Below are 19,278 nucleotides of genomic sequence, written 5' to 3'. Positions count from 1 at the left end.
TTAAATGTCAACTGGAAGTCCTCAGGCTGTGACCTTTATTTCTGACCAACCAGCCATAGATCAAGGATTCCCACAAGCCCCTTCTGGGGTTCAGTAATTTTCTAGACTGGCTCACAAGACTCAGGGAAACAATTCATTACATTTACCAGATTATTTTAAAAAATATTATAAAGGATAAAGATAAGCAACAAGATAAAGAGATACATAAGACAAGGTCCAGAAGAGTCCCAAGGACAGGAGATTTTGTCCCTGCAGAGTCAGGGTGCACGACCCTCCAGGTACATGGATGTGTTCACCAACCCAGAAACTCTCCAAACCCCTTCAGTTAGGTTTTTATGGAAGCTTCCATACATAGGCATGATTGGTTAAATCATTGGCCTTTAATGAGTAACTCAACCTCCAGCGCCTCCCCTCTCCCAGGAAGTCAGAGAATAAAGCTAGAGTGTCCAAATCTCTAATCACATGGTTAGTTTGCCTGACAACCAGTCCCTCATCTTTAGGGTTGGTACTAGAGTCACCTCCTTAACATAAACTCAGGTGTGGTTGAAAGGGGCTTGTTATCAATAATAAAAGATGCCCCTTTCACCTTTATCCATCAAGAGCTATTTCAGGAATTGGGGTCAAAAAACCAATAATTATATAAAAGATGCTCCTATCACTCTTATCAATGAGGAAATTATAAGGATTTTAGGCACTCTGGCCAGAAGATGGAGACAAAGACCAAAATGCACATTTCTTATTACATACAGTAGCACACCCAGGTGGTGCAGTGGTCAAGAATCCACCTGCCAGTGCAGAAGACTCGGGTTCAATCCGTAGGTTGGGACGATCCCCTGGAGTAAGAAATGGCAATCCACTCCAGTATTCTTGTGTGAAAAACTCAATTTCAGAGGAGCCTGGTGGGCTCACAAAGAATTGGGGTCACAAAGAATTGGCCACAAATGAGCATGCATGCATGCAATCACATTAAGCTTTACCAATACTCTTGAAGTGAAAGTCGCTCAGTTGTGTCCAACTTTTTGGGACCCCATGGACTGTAGCCTCTGTCCATGGAATTCTCCAGGCAAGAATACTGGAGTGGGTAGCCATCCCCTTCTCCAGGGGATCTTCCCGACCCAGGGATCAAACCCAGGTCTCCCACATTTCAGGCAGATTCTTTACCATCCTAGCCACCAGTGAAGTTCCACCGATACTCTAAAGGCCCTCCCCAAAAAAAAGACCTATGTGACCTCAGACGCCAGTTATGTTCCTCCTAAAACAGGCCCTCAAAAGAATCTTTTCTTGAGTAGAGATTTCTATAGATATCAAAGCAACTGAATTATTTTAGAAAGCATTTTTTAATAAACATGAGATGGAGAACTGGGTAGAAAAAGGGATGAAGATGGATGGATGGGTAGATGGATGAATAGATGAATGGAGAGTAAAGGTTCTTATTTCATAGAGTTCCATTGACACCTAGGAAGTTTTTCTCTCCATGCTTCATTAAGTTTGTACTTTTGCTGTGAAATGATAAGCAATGCCATCTGTTGAGACTGAGGGGGCAGGGGTACATTTGGCTCAACCAGAGAACTGAGGTTCGGAATAGCCCAAGGGGACAGACAGAAGGCGAAGAGCAAGGGCCAGAAACCACAGCCCTATGGACCCAAGAGCTTGCACTGACCCACACTGCTGTGTGATTTTTCTACAGCAGCCAAAATGAGTAGTTAGAAGGAACTTAATGAACATAGCTCAGAACCACTTGTCTTCTCATGCTTTGCTCAGATATGTCAGGAGAATGCAGGTCCTTCTTTGTTCAGAGCTTATATGAACCCCCACTAGGTGGATTATAGGAAAAGAGAAGAGCACAATTTTTCTTCCAGTTTGAACCATGGACTCATTTCAGAATCCAGTCAGCCCCTTTGAACAACAGTAAGATAAATGCCAAGTCTCTCCTCTCTTGGGGGGTGTCCTGCCCCCAACCCTTCCTCTCCTAGATGCCTAGATGCAACATGGAGGGCTTCCCCAGGCGGCTCAGTGGTAAAGAATCTGCCTGCAAAGCAGGAGACACAGAATGGGTTCAATCCCTGGATCAGGAAGATGCCCTGGAGAAGGAAATAGCACCCCACTCCAGTAATCTTGCCCAGAAAATCCCATGGACAGAGAAGCCGGGTGGGCTAAAGTTCACGGGGTCACGAAAAGAGTCAGATAAGACCAAGTGACTAGATGCAACATGGGTGTGCAAGGAAGAGTGAGGCTTACATACCCTGTGTACACCAAGGCAGAGGAGACAACTTGAGACCCCTGGCACCTCTGGTCTCAGGAATGTCCCTTGTCTACCATGTAGCACTTGCCCCTGAAGTGTGCACAGCCTGACTCCTGTTCATCCTGGGCCCAGGGACAAGAAAAGTTGGCTTTAAGAAAGCTTAAGATAAGTGCAATGTTATAAGGCGAGAAATCAATGATAATCCATCTGATGAATCTGCTGTGTGTATTTCAGAAATTCTGGAGATGGAAAGCGCTTCTGAGAGCCTTTTCGTCAAGGATCCTCAAGGACGCCTTAACTCCTTGACCACTGTTCTTGGACAGGAAGTGGACCGGTTTAACAATCTGCTGAAGCTGATACACGTATGAGTGCTCACTGCCATCCTTGCTCTTGGGGATCAAAGCGTTCTGGAGCGTGTATATCAATGTGAAGTTTCCATTCCCATCACTTGAACATTTCCATGTGGATGTGCTAACAACCCTTCAAGCCCAACTTGTCTAAACCTTAATTCACCCTCCTCTCACTAGTCTGTGTTCCCTTTCTCTAATAATGGCTTATGACTGCAGGGCATTACAAACCCTTCGTTATCCTAACTTGCACCCTTAGAATTTGATTGACACGTTAGGAATTTGAGCAGGGACCTAAGCACTCAATCAAGAGAGATTCAGATTCAGTGTTTCTTCCCAGTGTCTGCTTGCATGCTAAGTCGCTTCAGTCCTGTCCTACTCTGTGGGACCCTATGGACTCTAACCTACCAGACTCCTCTGTCCATGAGATTCTCCAGGCAAGAACCCTGGAGTAGGTTTCTGTGCCCTCCTCCAGGGAATCTTCCTGACCCAGGGACAGAACCTACGTCTCTTATGTCTAACCTGCATTGGCAGGAGGGTTCTTTACCACTAGCACCACCTGGGAAGCCCAATGTCTAGTTAGCATTTAATACCATAGTCTTTCTGAAGACTATGAAAATCAAGTTTCTCTAAGTATGGGCCATAAAACACCTGCATTAGGATCCACTATGCTGTGTGTTCCAAGTATAAATCCCCTGATTCCACTCCAGGCCTACCGAGTGAGGAATCTTGAGTAATTCCTGCAAATGTGAATTTTAAATGAATACCCCCAGACAATGTCATTGCAACTAAAATTTGAGACTAACTATTTAAAATAAACTTTTGCCTTATGCTCAGGAATACTTTCCGAAGGCCCTTGACTTTGTAATGATGGCTACAGGACTTCCTGGTTTCTCTGTGCATGACTTTAATAAGGGAAACAGAGACTGACTACTGAGCAGTAACAGGGGAAGTTTTACTGCCAAGCTGGGAACCAAACACCTGGCACAGGATTAAGGCTCAGTGATAAGACTGGAGAGGACAGCCACAGTAGATTTTTTTTTATGTGAATGAACTTTATTTTTATTTTTTGGCTGTGTTGTGTCTCTGTTGCTGCTTGTGGGCTTTCTCTAGTTGTAATGCATGGGCTTCTCATCACGACGGCTTCTCTTGTAGAGCATGGGCTCGACATACGGGCTTCAGTAGTTGTGGCACATGGGCTCGGTAGTTTCAGCTCCTGGGCTCTAGAGCACAAGCTCAGTAGTTGTGGCTGACAGGTTTAGTTTCCCTGTGGCATGTGGGATCTTCCCAGACCAGGGATTGAACCCATGTCCTCTGCATTGGCAGGTAGTTTCTTAACCACTGGCCCACCAGGGAAGCACTAGGGTAGATCTTTTAAAGACTGACTATTCCCTATTAGGAAATCAAGTCTCCAGATGTTTCTGGTTGTGTGACAATACCCAGGCTCGTGGGATGGGGGTGAGGGGACACTAGATCAGCTGAATACGTGACATCTTCACCTTGCGTCTACTAGGTAAACAGCAGTACCAGACGGCCAGCTAGTCAGGTCAGAGCTTATCACCTTTTCAGTTCAGTCACTCAGTCATGTCCAACTCTTTGCGACCCCATGGACTGCAGCACACCAGGCTTCCCTGTCCATCACCAACTCCTGGAGCCTGCTCAAACTTATGTCCATTGAGTCGGTGATGCCATTCAACCATCTCATCCTCTGTCATCCCATTCTCCTCCTGCCTTCAATTTTGCCCAGCATCAGGGTCTTTTCCAGTAAATCAGTTCTTTACATCAGGCAGCCAAAGTATGGGAGCTTCAGCATCAGTCCTTCCAATGAATATTCAGGACTGATTTCCTTTAGGATGGACTGGTTTGATCTCCTTGCTATCCAAGGGACTCCCAAGAGCCTTCTCCAACACCACACTTCAAAAGCATCCATTCTTTGACACTCAGCTTTTGTTATGGTCCAACTCTCACACCCATACATGACGACTGGAAAAACCATAGGTTTGACTAGACGGATCTTTGTCGGCAAAGTGATGTCTCTGCTTTTTAATGTGCTGTGTAGGTTTGTCATAGCTTTTCTTCCAAGGAGCAAGCATCTTAATTTCATGACTAAAGTCATTATCTGCAGTGATTTTGGAGCTCAAGAAAATAAAGTCTCTTACTGTTTTCATTGTGTCCCCATCTATTTGCTATGAAGTGATGTGACTGGATGCCATGATATTAGTTTTTTTAATATTAAGTTTTAAGCCAGTTTTTTCACTCTCCTCTTTCACCTTCATCAAGAGGCTCTTCAGTTCCTCTTCACTTTCTGCCATAAGGGTGGTGTCATCTGCGTATCTGAGGTTATTGATATTTCTCGCTACAATCTTGATTCTAGCTTGTGCTTCATCCAGTCTGACATTTCACATGATATACTCTTGCATATAAGTTAAGTAAGCAAGGAGGCATCACCTTCTACATTGAGTGAATCAGGGTATAGATTAAACTTTGTGATAAAGATTCCCAAATGCAGTGGCCAAAACAAGATTGGAATTCACTTCTTTCTCTGCGAAGAGCCTAGAGGAAGCCCTGCCTAAGGCAGGTAGTTACTCTTGCTTTGTGAGTTTAACCAGGAATCTCACTGGATGGCTGGCTCTTCCAGCCTCAACGGGTGACTTCCACCTTTGGTACTAAGGGGGCTGTTCCAAGTGTTCCCTTTTGCCAGTCACTGAGACAGGGGAAAGAGGGCCAAGGGAGAGCAGCTTCCTCATAAAAATGTCACACAGAAGTGGCATACATCATTTTTTCTTATATCCCTTTAGCCAAAACTAGATCACATGGCAGCACTCCAGCAGCAAGTGTTCCTGGGAAATGTAGTCTCTGTGTTGGATTGTTCTGTGCCCAGCTAAAACTAATGTGATTGTTGTTGTTGTTAGTCGTTCAGTCATGTCCGACTTTTTTGCGACCCTATGGACTGTAGCCTGCTAGGCTCCTCTGTCCATAGCATTTCCCAGGCAAGAATATTGGAGTGGGTTGCCATTTCCTCCTCCAGGGGATCTTCCCAACCTTGGGACTGAACCCACATCTGCTTGGCAAGCGGATTATTCAAAAGAAGAAGAAGAGATAGATGTTGCTCATCTCTGGCCTCTTCCACCTCATGCATGGTCACCCACTTAAGGATGGATGAGTCCAAATGTCACTTCCTCATAAAGTCTTCCTGGAACACCTGTCCTTCCCTCCACCACCAGATGACAGGGCCCCCTTCTCAGGGTTCCGTCACCTGAGATGTTTGTGTCCATCACTGTATTTGTGTACAACATACCACCTTGCTTTGTAATTACTCCTCCATGAGTATGGCTCCCCCAGCAGATAATGAACTTGAAGACAAAGGGACTGGTATTAATACATAATTCATATCTATTTGGGGGCTTCCCGGGCGGCTCAGATGGTAGATAATCTGCCTGCAATGCAACAGACTTAGGTTTGATCCCTGGATTGGGATGATCCCCTGGAGAAGGGAGTGGCTACCCACTCTAGTATTCTTCACTGGAGAATTCCATGGACAGAAGAGCCTGATGAACTACAGTCCATGGGGTCACAAAGAGTCAAACACAACTGAGTGACTAACACTTTCATCTCTGTCTCCCCAGTGCCTGACACAGCCTAAATCTTCCATGAATATTTGAACATGCAAGTGAACTAACATGGCTCTCAGGAGTGCCATGGGATCAACAAAGTGATCCCTTCTGTCAAACAGTAGTGTCCACCACTAATGGAAGAATTCACCTAATAAAAGCAGAAGAGGAGCCCCAGGAGAAGCAAGCGGCAAGGCAATCAGGAGTCAGAGTTGAACACTCCCATTAGATGGAGGGTAGTGGCCACCAGGGGTGCTGGGCTCCCTCATCCTGACACCTGCCCACTCCTGCCTGGCCCTGGCTGTGTTGCAGCCTCACCTTCACTTCACCCAGCGAACAGCAAGGCTGCACTGTGGCAGCAACAAGAAAGGCCAAGGGAGGGTGGGAGCATCCGGGGCTTTGGGCTGCCATCTTGGTGAGCTCGCTGGTACGGGACTGTGAGACCAGGCAGGTCCTGGGAGAGATGAGGTCTCTCAGGGCTGCAGGCTTCTAGATGTAAGGGAGAAAGATCTGAAGTGCATTCCTTTCGCTGAACATGACTTCTTGTTAGCCGCTGCCTCTGGGAGAACTGGCGGCAATGTGACCTCTGTCTACTTTCCATTGATCTAGACCGCACTGGCAGCCTGGTCCCTCCAGCAATCTGACTCAAGTGTTCTCCAGGCATCTTAGATATGTCTTCTGCTACCTTCTTCCATTTTTGGTGTCTAAGGTCGAGTGGTGTTTTGGCCCTGGCTAAAGGCCCTTTTCCTCTGCTCTGCTGAATATGGTTCTTCAGATCCTAAGGGCATATCTACTTAAAACTCCTCTTTTCCAGCACTGCCTCTTGTGACAAGAGATGAGAAGAGGGGGGAAAACTCCATGAAGGAATAGAAGGATGACTAGCCCTGTCTTATCCACATGTCACCTTGTCTCTAGAACTATTTGCATATGGTCCTAGGACTTGGGCTACCTAAGTGGCACTAGTAGTAAAGAACCCACCTGACAATGCAGGAGATGTAAGAGATGAGGTTTCTATCCCTAGATCAGGACAATCCCCTAGAGGAGGGCATGGCAATCCACTCCAGTATTCTAGCCTGGAGCATCCCATGGACAAGAGGAGCCTGGCGGGCTATGGTCCATGGGTTCGCAAAGAATTGGACACTTTCATCAACATAAATTTGCCCTCTAATATCTTCCTGTAATATTTCCCCCATATATGGCGGCAGTTTTCACAAAACTGGAACCCACCAGAGGCATGTACAAATCTATGTTGTTATTGTTTAGTTGCTAAGTCGTGTCTGACTCTTTTGAGATGCCATGGACTATGGCCTGCCAGGCTCCTCTGTCCATGGGACTTCCCAGGCAAGAATACTGGAGTGGGTTGCCATTTCCTTCTCCAGGGGATCTTGCAGACCAGAGATTAAACCCACATCTCCTGCATTGGCTGGCAGATTCTTTACTGCTGAGCCACTGGGAAATCCCTATACAAATCTATATACCCTGCTTTTACCTTTAGCCTGATAGCAGATATTGCTTTGTACTTCCCATGGCTGCTGCTGGCCCAGCATCTCCCAGGACTGCTGCCAGCCTCTGTCTTTTGTTGAGATGAGATAAGGAGTGTATCTTTAAAGAAGTATTTCCAGTATAAGGAAGCTCTCTGGTATCAACTGAAAGATTGGTCTCATCTAAGAATCTCCCCTTCCTGCTATAACTGCTGGGGCTGCAGGCATCCTCTGGGCAGAGTTGGAGGTACTTCCCATGTCCCCAAATCCTGCTGTGGTTCCCAGATCACTAACTGTAAGGCTCATTCTTCCTTCAGCCTGGAGGAGAGCTGGACAGTGGCACTTCTCAAAGTGCTTGGGAGATGTTTCTTCACCTTCCCTTCTCTATCCACTTCACTGTATCATGCTACTAACTGCCTAAGCCATGCCCACTCCGAGGTCTTACACCTCTATGTCACAGGTTGTAAAAACTGCATGAAGATTGGAAGGTCTGACCCAGCAGAGGGTCTGCAGAGAGGATACAAGCCACCAGGCAGGCCCTTCAGCCCAAGGCAACACCTGCCACCATGAACGAGGGTCATTCCCACCTGATAACAACATCTGTGAAGGGCACCAATCCTTTCTTGTTCTTTCAGACCTCTCTAGATACACTCAACAAAGCCATTGCTGGATTGGTGGTGATGTCTGAAGAAATGGAAAAGGTGTATAACAGTTTCCTCAACAACCAGGTTCCCTCTCTATGGTCCAATACCGCCTACCCATCCCTGAAGCCACTAGGATCTTGGGTCAAAGACCTTATTCTGAGGACTGCATTTGTGGACGTAAGAAAATTTACTTCTTTGGGGTCTGATCAATCTGATGACATGGTTGGCCCTGGGGTCCTTAGGAAGCCCTCACTAACTGAAATACTGACAACCACTGAGGGATCATCTGAATCCAAAGAAACAGAAACTTCTGGAATAGCATCACTTTTAAAATCTTGCACTGATTATAGTATAGTTTGCCCTGTGCCCTTATCCCCACTTTTCATTTTAATTCCAGGCCATCCTTGGCTTTCAGATCTCATTCATGGAATCCCCATCATGAGGTACAGAACCAATCTGACATGGGTCCAAATGGCCAGGCGTGACCTTCCTGTTATCTCCCTCTTCTAGAACCTCCCTAATAACCAGGTTCTGGGTTTATGGTCAGCCTGGTAGGTGAGGAAGGGGGACAGGGCAGGCAGTAAGAATGGGGCCGGTGATAACTCAGGATCGGTTTAGATTCTGCCTCCTAAGAGACCCTCTGAAATATAACTCTGCTTTAAATGACAGTTGCTATCTCGGACCAAAAAAAAGTACATTATAGTATAATGTTTCTCCTTTAGCTGTGGCTCAAAAGAGGACAGCCCAAGTCCTTCTGGATCTCCGGTTTCTTCTTCCCTCAAGGATTTCTAACAGGTATCACTGCTTTCCCTAGAAAAATCCCCATAGGAAAAAATCAGTAAGTGTGTGATGAGTTGTGCTGGGTTTCTGGGAACTGGGAAAATGGCATGACTGCTGATGGCCTAAACCAAGGGGAATTGATTATACGGCGCCCAACAAGGCCCTGCTCTCCCTCGCTTGCAGAGGAAAAGGATGGCAGAAAGAGCAGGTGTTCCCCCAACAACTTAATCCCAGCCGCTCTCAGTTTACAAGTCTAAACGCTGCTTCCCTGAGAACGCACACAGCTGCCCCAAGTCCCCATGGGACCCATGCTCAGGACACCACCTGCTCTCCAATTTCTTTGGTTCCAACTCTGAGAAGCTTGCTTCTCTCTAAAAAAATACTTTTGCTGCTCCTGCAGTGGTCCTCAGGGATTCTGACCAGAGAGCCCCAGAGGGCACTAAAGCCTCTGGGCTCCTAGATGCTAATTTTTTTGTTGTTTAGTCTGCAAGTCCTGTCCAAATCTTTGCGACCAATGGACTTATAGCCCACCAGGCACGTCTGTTCATGGGATTTCCCAGGCAAGAAGTCCTGGAATGGGTTGCCATTTCCTTCTCCAGGAGATCTTCATGACCCAGAGATTGAACTCTCATCTCTTGCATCTCCTGCATCTCCTGCACTGGCAGGTGGATTCTTTACCGCTGAGCCACCAGGGAAGCCCTAGATGCCAATTAGCCCAGCTCTTAATCTGTCTCATCCCGAGTCCCTCATACACAGCCCAGAAACAGCCCATACAGGACAAGCTAAGCAAGATGTTAAAGTTGGGAAGATTGGGCTCTGAAACACCCTTGCCGGCTTTTCTCCCCCATTGGCAGAGCAGTTCACTTTAGACTTGGCCCTCTCTTTCCCACCAGGCCCAAAATTCATACATGCGTTGACTCCACCCCTCTCAGTAATTCAGAGTAAGATGTTAATGGTTGGGTCTTCTGGATGGAGAGGAAGCTCTTTAATGCTAGAGCATCCTGGTCCAGGCAAGTGGAAGCTGTGTTTGGATAATAGCACCTCAGCTTTCTGGCTTTCGTATTTACAGGAACTCTTCAAAATCATGCTCGGAAATACAATTTGCCTATAGATGAGCTGAGCTTCAAGTACAACATGGTTCCTGTCTATCGGGATCAAGCCGCAGTCATAGAAGCTGCCAAGACAGTGCAATTTGGACAAGAACTGCCCATGGACACAGAGGTACTGTCCCCCTGACCGTTGTTACAGCACAGCAACTTCTATCTACTGTCATCAGGATCTCGAGCAATCTCCCCTCCCTCACCCCTCCCACTTTCCATTTGCAGGAGTCAGAGAGGACAGGATGGGTCTACACCTCTAAGCATGCATGCATGCATGCATACTAAGTTGCTTCAGAAAAAAAAATAATAATAAGTCACTCCAGTCATGTCAGACTCTCAAGACAAGCTCCCAATTATCAGTGACTGGATGGCAACCACCTAAATTTGTCTGATCTGTAGAAATATATTTTACATCAATACTGCTTATTTCTTTAGATACTTACAGTAACTTTCTCTTTCATGTGGAGGCAATATTTGTTGTCTAGTCACTAAGTCATCTCCAACTTTGTGCAGCCCTGTGGGCTGTAGCCTGCCAGGCTCCTCTGTCCATGGGATTCCCCAGGCAAGAATCCTGGAGTGGGTTGCCATTCCCTCCTCCAGGGGATATTCCCAACCCAGGGACTGAGCCCACGTCTCCCACATTGGCAGGCGAATTCGTTACCACTGAGCCACCAGAGGAGGCAATGTAACAAGAGGTTGAAAACCAGAGTTTCAGCATCAGGCAGGCCTGGGTAAATTCTGCCTTCCCTCTCCCCAGCTGTGTGTGCTACAGCAATGATTAACATGTCTGCACCTCAGTGTTCACATCTGCAAAACAGGGCTCGTGCCACCAACTTCAGAGCTGTAGTGCATTGTCAATGAGACTGCAGGTGTCACATGACCACCATGTAGTACACTCACAGTATATAACTATTACCAGAAGTTAAACTTACCTGCCTCATTCTCTCAGCTGTCTCCTAGCAGAACTGATATGCTAACTTCACACATCATGTAACTGTAACTACATTACATAACCAGTAGGAATGTACTAAGGAAGCAGTCCAGGCTCTTTGCTTACGTGGTTTACTCCCTCTAGAATAGAGATTCTTGAAGTGTGATCCCCAGACCAGCAGCATCACCTGGGCACTTATTGGAAATGAACTTATTTGCAAAACAGAAAACAGACCCACAGATGTATAAAAGTGGGGAGAAAGAGTAAGTGGGGAGAGGGGAGAAGGGATAAATTAAGAGGTCGGGATTAAGACATATACACTGCTATATGTAAAATAGATAAGCAACAAAGACCTACTGTGTGGCACAGGGAAATATACTCAATATTTTGTAATGATCTGTAAGGGAAAAGAATCTGAAAAAGAGTATATATATATACAAGTATATGAGGCTTCCTCAATGGCTCAGTGGGTAAAAAATCCACCTGCAACGCAGGAGACACAGGAGATGCAGGTTTGATCCCTGAGTCAGGAAGATCTCCTGGAGGAGGAAATGGCAACCCACTCCAGTATTCTTGTCTGGAAAATTCCATGGACAGAGGAGCCTGGTGGGCTACCGTCCAAAGGGTCACAAAGAGTCAAACAAGACTGAGCAACTAAACACATACACATATACAAGTAGATACACACATGTACCTATATATATATATATATATATATATGTATGTATGTATGTATAACTGAACTGATGTGCCTGAAACTAACACAACGTACTTAAATTTTTTTTAAAAAGTAAAGTAAATTACCATTTATTTATCGGTCCCAAGGACCCATTCCAGATGGAATCAGAAACTCTGGACTGGGATCCAGAAATCTATATTTTAATAAGTCCTCCATGGGGTTCTTGGCCCCTCAAGTTTGAGAACCCCTACTCTAGAATATCTCAACCTGGATTGCAGGTTAGAATCATCTTTGGAGCTTTAAAAACATCCTGATGCCCAGATCACATCCAGTTGCATCAGAATCACCCCGATGACATCAGTCATCTACTTGTTAAAGCTCCCTGGGTGCTTCCAGCATACAGCCAGGGCTGAGACTCACTGCTGCCCATCTGAACTGCCTGTCTCCAATGTGCTGAGATATTAATGGGGCAGGGGAGCCTCCAGAGCACCTGTCCATCCCAGTGGGGCTTATAAATGTCATTTTCTATGTGTGCTATGACATCAAAGATCTGTTCCAGATTGCTTTTGCTAAGAGTGTGTTTGCTAGCCGGTCAGTGTAGATGAGATAAGTGACTTTTAGTGAGTTTCCTTAAAATATCATAGTATTAATAGTAATTTCTCCTGGGTAATTTAATCAGTATCCACCCCACTCAGATCTGCTTTATCTAGTCTTTGCTCTGATTAGCAAAAATGCACAAAAGTAAGACTGATCCCATATTCATGGATTATTCTACAAAATACTATAATTCCCCATGCCTCTTAATTGCCTGTATCTTAAAATGACAGTGAAAGAGTTTGTCTTTAAGAACATTTGTTTTAGCCTCAAATTTTTTTTATCTTAAAGTATTAGCATGTAAAAGTAGGGAGGAAATCAGTTTAGAAATGCACTTGCTGTTATTTTGAGACCCTTCTCAGCCAGGAGAGTGTCATGGGCCCAGGTCAGGAATAATGAGTCTGCAGAAGGGCAGGACAATACCCACATAAAAGCCTTCATCCAGGCCATCCTGGATGTTGGCCCTGCTCTGTGCCTGGCGTGCTCTATCTGCCACATAGGCCAACTGACAGACAGAAGTTTACAGTAACTACTGGTGTCTCTGCCCTCCAGCCACACCAGTACACACACGTCTCCACATGGGTCATGTAGAATGAGCTACAGTGATGCCTGGGAATCTGCCTTCTGTGGAGACTGCATATTGTATAGTCAGCCCATCTCTTGGTCCTCCCAGAAAACACAGCAAGAGATTGTTAGACAACTTGAGTTCTGCTACCAACAACAGGGCCACTGTCAGCCCAGTGCCGCCTTGATGCCATTTAGGAGGTGTGTGCAGATGACTCCTACACACAGCCTGACAAGTACATGGCAGGATGGTTTCAGCCTCTACTCAGGCAAACCTGCACAAGTGTATGTGGCAGCCCCAATAACAGGAAGGCCCACTGCACCATGCTGTACCCATGGGACAAACTACAAGATGCTAGAAAGTAAAGTCCAACCAAAAAGAGCCTATCATCCTTTGATTCACTATAAAACATACCACTTAAAACCACACCGCTTAGTCCTCTGTCTGCAGGCGTGAAGCTCCAATTGTAAAAAGATCTAGGGCCCCAGGACTGGCCAGATTCACTCAGTGTTTGAGGAAGGATACACAGAGCTCACGCCTGGCAGAAACTAGACACTAGTGATGACATCTAACCACAGGACATTGAGGAATAGGGTCTCTGTCCCTGTCTCTTTGTCTCACAAAATTTATTTTAAAATAAATTTTTCCATAAGCATTCTGCAAATATTGTCACAGTTATATAATCTATCTTCTGGAAGAGCACTCAGATCTTTGAAAGGCCTTGCTAAAAATAACAGATGATAATCACAGCCCTCTTGGCCATTTCCCATGAGAAGGGGAAGATCCTAACATCATGGTATCAGAGACTGAAGCCCATCAGTGGGTTTCCCTGGGGTACCATGTACCAGACAGCCTCGTGGAGTGTGAACGAGGAGTGTGAACGTGGAGTGTGAACGCCTTGTGGAGTATGAGATTTGGTGAAAACTGAAGAACAAGTTATTTCACCTTTTGGAGCCTTGGCATTTTCCTCTCTAAGATGTGAGGGATAAGAGAATCTCTAGAATAGTTCTTCGAACTGACTGAGGAGGCCCAAGATGGTGGCCCCTCCTGCTCTTCTCACCTCTGAACGTCTGCGTATCTTTCAGTTGCCCTCTCCTGAGGATGGCGTTCTTGTCCATGGGATGTTCATGGATGCTTCTCGATGGGATAATAAAGACATGGTGATAGAAGATGCGCTGCCTGGACAGATGAATCCAATGCTGCCTGTGGTGCATTTTGAACCACGACAAAATTATGAGCCAAGCCCAACACTCTACCACTCCCCACTTTATAAGACAGGGGCTCGAGCAGGAACCCTCTCAACCACAGGTGAGGACATTCTTATATCAGCATATAAATAATGACTAAATGCAGACTACAACCAAAATCCAAATGCTTTTTTGTAATGTACAAATGTACAAATGGTGGTCTTGGGTCAGTTAGCCAGGCTTAAAATAAGGCCGCTTATAACATACAAATTTATCAATGCTGTAAATTCTATTCATCTTAATGCTGAGTATAGATTAATATTATAAGACCAATGCTTGTTTCTATTAGTCTGGTGGAGGTAATGAGTTAAAAATAGTTTATTGAGCAATGTCTCCTAATTTCAAAATGATGGACTGAGTAGACACTAAAACATTGCGACTCAGCATAGAAAGAGATTTTAAAATAAATAAATGAATGCCATGGTACAAAAGGGGAAATCTTAGCAGTCAGTCCTGAAACTGAGATACAGCCCTGAAAAAAAGGAACTAGATCTTTAAAAAGCCATTATCAACAGATAAGCTGAAAGACTGAATGCAGATAGCTAAAGAGTGAACCAAGAAAAGAGAATGCACTGAGGAAATCCCTAAAAATACAGCTCAAAGCAATTTTTTTTTAACGTAACACTGTGGAAAGAGTCAAAATTTCCAACGTTTATCTAGTACGTAATCTGGAAAGAGAAAAGAGAGAAAAATGGAAGAACAATAATATTTGAAAAAGTGGCTGATAATTTCCCAGAACCAAAGAAATACTTGAGTCCTCAGGTTAAGAGAGATCACAAAGTAGAAGAGGTAATTTTTTAAAATAGACAACAAGCCAATAAACAGTCAAATTTTAAAAGAAACCTAGATATATCAAAGTGATACTTATAATTATCAGAAAGAAAATTCTCAAAGAGATAAAATGTATTAATAGGCTGGAAGTAAAATTCCAGAAAATGAGAATCAGATTGACTTCAGACGTGTCTCATCATCCACAGTGCACATAAAAAGAGAATAGAGACACCTCTGCAAAGTGTTGAAGATAACAACCATAAACTAGAATGGCAAATGCAACCAGATTATCATCTGAAAGGAAAGTTGTAATAACAACTGTCTTGAACATACAAGGTCTATATATTAATCACTACTGATCCTCTATTTAAAACTCACACACAGAGTTAAATCTTTAATAGTTTGATGATAAAAATGAATTTATAATAACTTGGAACTAAATTTCCAAATGACAGAAATATCGGATGGAGGAGCAGGGCAAGAAGAACTAAAACAGTTGTTCTCATTTCAATGGAGGATGTGTAGATACCAATGATATTTATTTTTCTCAGTTAAAGGATGTCCTCTCAGGGCAAGGTACAGAGTAGAACTAAGGTAGTCACTCATGTCACATGATCTACCACTCCCCTGACAAGTCTAAAACACACATTATTCAAAGGTATTTTAAAAATTAATATGGTATTTACAAGTTTTTGTAGGGATATATGCTTTATTTATCTTGGATAAGTATCTAGGAATGGAATGATGACTCAGGCAGTAGGTATATGTTTAACGTTTTAAGATACAGCTAAAATGTTTTCCAAAGTCACCACAGCACTTAACATCCCCACCAGCAGTATATGGGGGTTCTAGATCCTCCAGATCCTCACACCACTTAGTATAATCAGTCCTTTTAATTTTAGATGATAGATGACAGATAGCTTGATGATAGATAGATAATAGAATATAGTGGTATCTAATCTTCATTTCCCTAATGACTAGTGACAGTAACCATCTTTTCTGGTGCTTATTTATATCTTCTCAGATGAAGTGTCTGTTCCAATGTTTTATCCATTTTTTAACAGAGTCACTTCTCCTTTTATTTATTACTGGCTAAAATTCCAACAGGAAATCTGTGGTTTTCAGGAAGAGGCAAAACTAGTAATTAATATGACAATGCACTGGCACAAGACTCAATAAACGATCAAATTTTGTACTGGATAGACAGCACAGAAACACACTGTGTATATGGGGAACTTGACATGTAATAGCAGCATCATTTAAAATTGGTCAGGAAGCAGGAGCTTATTCCATAAATGATCCTGGGACAACTGGTTATGCCAAACTAAGATCCTTATCTCATATCACCATAAAAATTAAATCACAGATGAACTTAATCACCATTAAAATTTAAAATTTTTAACCTAAATGAAATAATGGCTCTAAGTAGTAATTGAGCTTCCCTGGTGGCTCAGTGGTAAAGAAAAATCCACATGCCAATGAAGGAGATGAGAAGATCCCCTGGAGAAGGGAATGGCAACCCACTCCAGTATTCTTGCCTGGAGAATTCCATGGACAGAGGAGCCTGATAGGCTACAGTCCATGGGGTCACAAAGGAGTCAGACATAATTTGGCACCTAAACAACAAGTAATAATTAGCTTCTGTGGACACTCCTTTCAAAGAAAGACAACCAGACACGAGGCGTTTCCTGATGGCAGTGCATACCACTTAGGAAGTATTCTTGCAAAAAAACCTCAACCCTGAATGTGATCATGCCTTTAGAGCTGACCACTCATACAGGGATAGGGAAACATGTGTAAAATCACCAAAGGGACACTGTCAGCAAAAGCCAGACTCTGGGAAACCTTATGGGACAAACAGCTGGTTGTTCCAACAAATGCATTACAAAGGAGTGGCAAAAGAAACAGAGGGAATCTACCAATCGAAAGAGATCCAAGAGACACATCACTGTTGCAAGATGCGGACCTTATTTGTATCTCAAATCTAACAAATGGTTACTATACATATATCTACCGTAATATTGCTATAAAATGTTACTCAAGCACTCGCCAAGGTACATGCAGGGAATGACATACAAAGATAAGGAGAGGGGAGATGTAGGCATTCTCTGCTGGAGACACCCCCAGTTTCCCCAACTTCCAGGCAGATGAAGTTTGCTGTGAGTGCCAGAAATAGCAGCTCCCATCTTGAGGGCAAGGCTCTTTTCTCATCCTGGTCTTGGTCCCCTCACACAGGCCCACAATGAAGAAACTGCAAAAGTGATCTCTTACTTCAGACATCTCAGAGCTGAGGACAAACTATCTATGACTCAGGACCCCAGTGCCTTACCTGCTGGGTGGAACAAAGGGTGGATGGATGGATGGATGGATGAATGGAGACAAGCAGATGGACAAATGGATGGGTGAATGGAGAAATGGATGGATGGATGGAGGGAGACAAGCATATGGACAAGTGGATGGATGGATGGATGGATGGATAGATGGATGGATGGATGGATGGATGGATAGATGGATGGATGGATGGATGATGGATGGATGGATGGATGGATGGATGGATGGATGGATGGATGGATGGATGGATGGATGGATGAATGGAAAAGCAGATGGACAAATGGATGGATGGATGGACAGACAATCAGATGGGCAAATGGATGGATGCCTTACCTACCAACCACATCCCCAGAGGCTCACTAAAAGCTCAGGCCTCTATCTCCTAGTGCAATGCTCGGAGACAGACTGCAGGGAGATTTGAAACATAATTTCTAAGGTTATACAAGGTCTAAACTGGATAGGTCCTAAAGGATCATTTGTTCTAACATCTTCATTTTATGGAGCATGAAACTGAAATCCACAGAGAATTGTTGTCTCTTTAGAGGCACAGACAGGTCTAGAACCCAGATGTCTTGACTCCTGGTACCATGATTTTTATATTAAGGGGTTGTTCTTTAACAACACTTTTTCCTTCTATCCTTAACTAGGTCATTCAACCAACTTTGTGGTGACCGTCCTCTTACCCTCCAAGCGGTCCAAAGATTACTGGATTGCCAAAGGATCGGCTTTACTCTGCCAGCTAAATGAGTGAAAACATTCCACCTCTGTGCTCTTCAGAACCAGACCAGAGGTCTTTCCCTAATGGGGAGAAAATTCTGCATAACTTACAAATAAGCAAAAGGGGTTTACTTGTGATCTGACGTAAACGTAGCTAGTGTGGCTTTTATTTCTTTTATAACCTCAAATAAAGTGTTTGAGTTCTTTCTTTCTGCTGGTAATTTAAACTCTGATGTGAAAGCAGTGGGTTTACCCTCACATCTTAAGCCTACTCCTCCTCCCCCATGTGAGAGGCAGCTTCCCATTTGTAACGAGTTGGGCCCAGCATGAAGGGGCAGAAAGAGGTTGGGCAGAGTCAGAGCCCAGGACTTCCTCATCCATCAGGGCTTCCTTCCTCTTTACATGAACATGAAAGGCCCAGTGTACATGTCAGTCACATGGCCCTAGGTCCTTCAACTTCTAGACCAGATTAAAAGCCCAATGCATGAGATCTGGGCCCACGGTGACATCCCTCCACCCTGTGGGGCTGGATTGCAATTCTTAGAAGAGCCTCTGGTGCTCTCACAAAAGAGCAGGTCACTCCTGTCCAAGTACAGAGGAACTTTCCACTTTAGGATAAAATTACTGGGCTTCCCTGGTGGTTCAGATGGTAAAGATGGCTCAGATGCCTGCAAAGCAAGAGAAGATCCCCTAGAGAAGGAAGTGGCTCCCTACTCCAGTATTCTTGCCTGGAGAATCCCATGAACGGAGAAGCATGCCGGATTACAGTCCATAGGGTTGCAAAGAGTCAGACATGACTGAGCCACTAACACTTTCATGTGAAAACTGGCCAAGTCCCCCCCAGGTGCACTGGCGCCCCTGACACCTCAGAGGTTGCTGGGCCAGTGCTGACATGGAGCAGCCACTTCGGGGTGGTTTGTTTTTTAAATTTTTATTTATTTGCCTGTGCTGGATCTTCACTGCTGTGCCCAGGCTTTCCCTAGTTGCGGCGAGTGGGGGCTAGTTTTGGTTGCTGTGTGTGGGCTTCTCCTTGCGGTGGTTTCTCTTGTTGCAGAGCACAGACTCTAAGCATGTGGGCTTCAGAAGTTGCAGCACACAGGCTCAGTAGCTGTGGCATGCAGACTTAGCTGCTCTCTGGCATGTGGAATTTTCCCAGACCAGGGATCGAACCCATGTCCCTGAACCCACGTCCCCTGCAATGGCAGGTGGATTCTTATCCACTGTACCATCACTGTGTT

The 19,278-nt window shown here is 44.6% G+C and overlaps 1 protein-coding gene across 1 annotated transcript in view; it reads left to right on the top strand.

The window, feature by feature from the left end:
- The window catches only part of DNAH6 (dynein axonemal heavy chain 6), a 282,979-nt gene extending 264,729 nt beyond the window's left edge, over nucleotides 1–18,250 (top strand). The window contains exons 72-77 of the mRNA XM_070479741.1: nucleotides 2,477–2,604; nucleotides 8,317–8,502; nucleotides 9,048–9,120; nucleotides 10,175–10,326; nucleotides 14,060–14,282; nucleotides 17,971–18,250. Of these exons, the coding sequence (XP_070335842.1) occupies nucleotides 2,477–2,604; nucleotides 8,317–8,502; nucleotides 9,048–9,120; nucleotides 10,175–10,326; nucleotides 14,060–14,282; nucleotides 17,971–18,074 (866 nt within the window). The 3' untranslated portion in view covers nucleotides 18,075–18,250. The remainder of the gene's footprint in view (nucleotides 1–2,476; nucleotides 2,605–8,316; nucleotides 8,503–9,047; nucleotides 9,121–10,174; nucleotides 10,327–14,059; nucleotides 14,283–17,970) is intronic.
- Nucleotides 18,251–19,278: the final 1,028 nt, after the last annotated feature.

This window comes from Odocoileus virginianus, chromosome 2 (assembly GCF_023699985.2).
Source record: "Odocoileus virginianus isolate 20LAN1187 ecotype Illinois chromosome 2, Ovbor_1.2, whole genome shotgun sequence".
Taxonomy (NCBI): Eukaryota; Metazoa; Chordata; class Mammalia; order Artiodactyla; family Cervidae; genus Odocoileus; species Odocoileus virginianus.
Note: the sequence above shows the minus strand (reverse complement) of the source record. Positions and strands in the feature narration are given on the sequence as shown.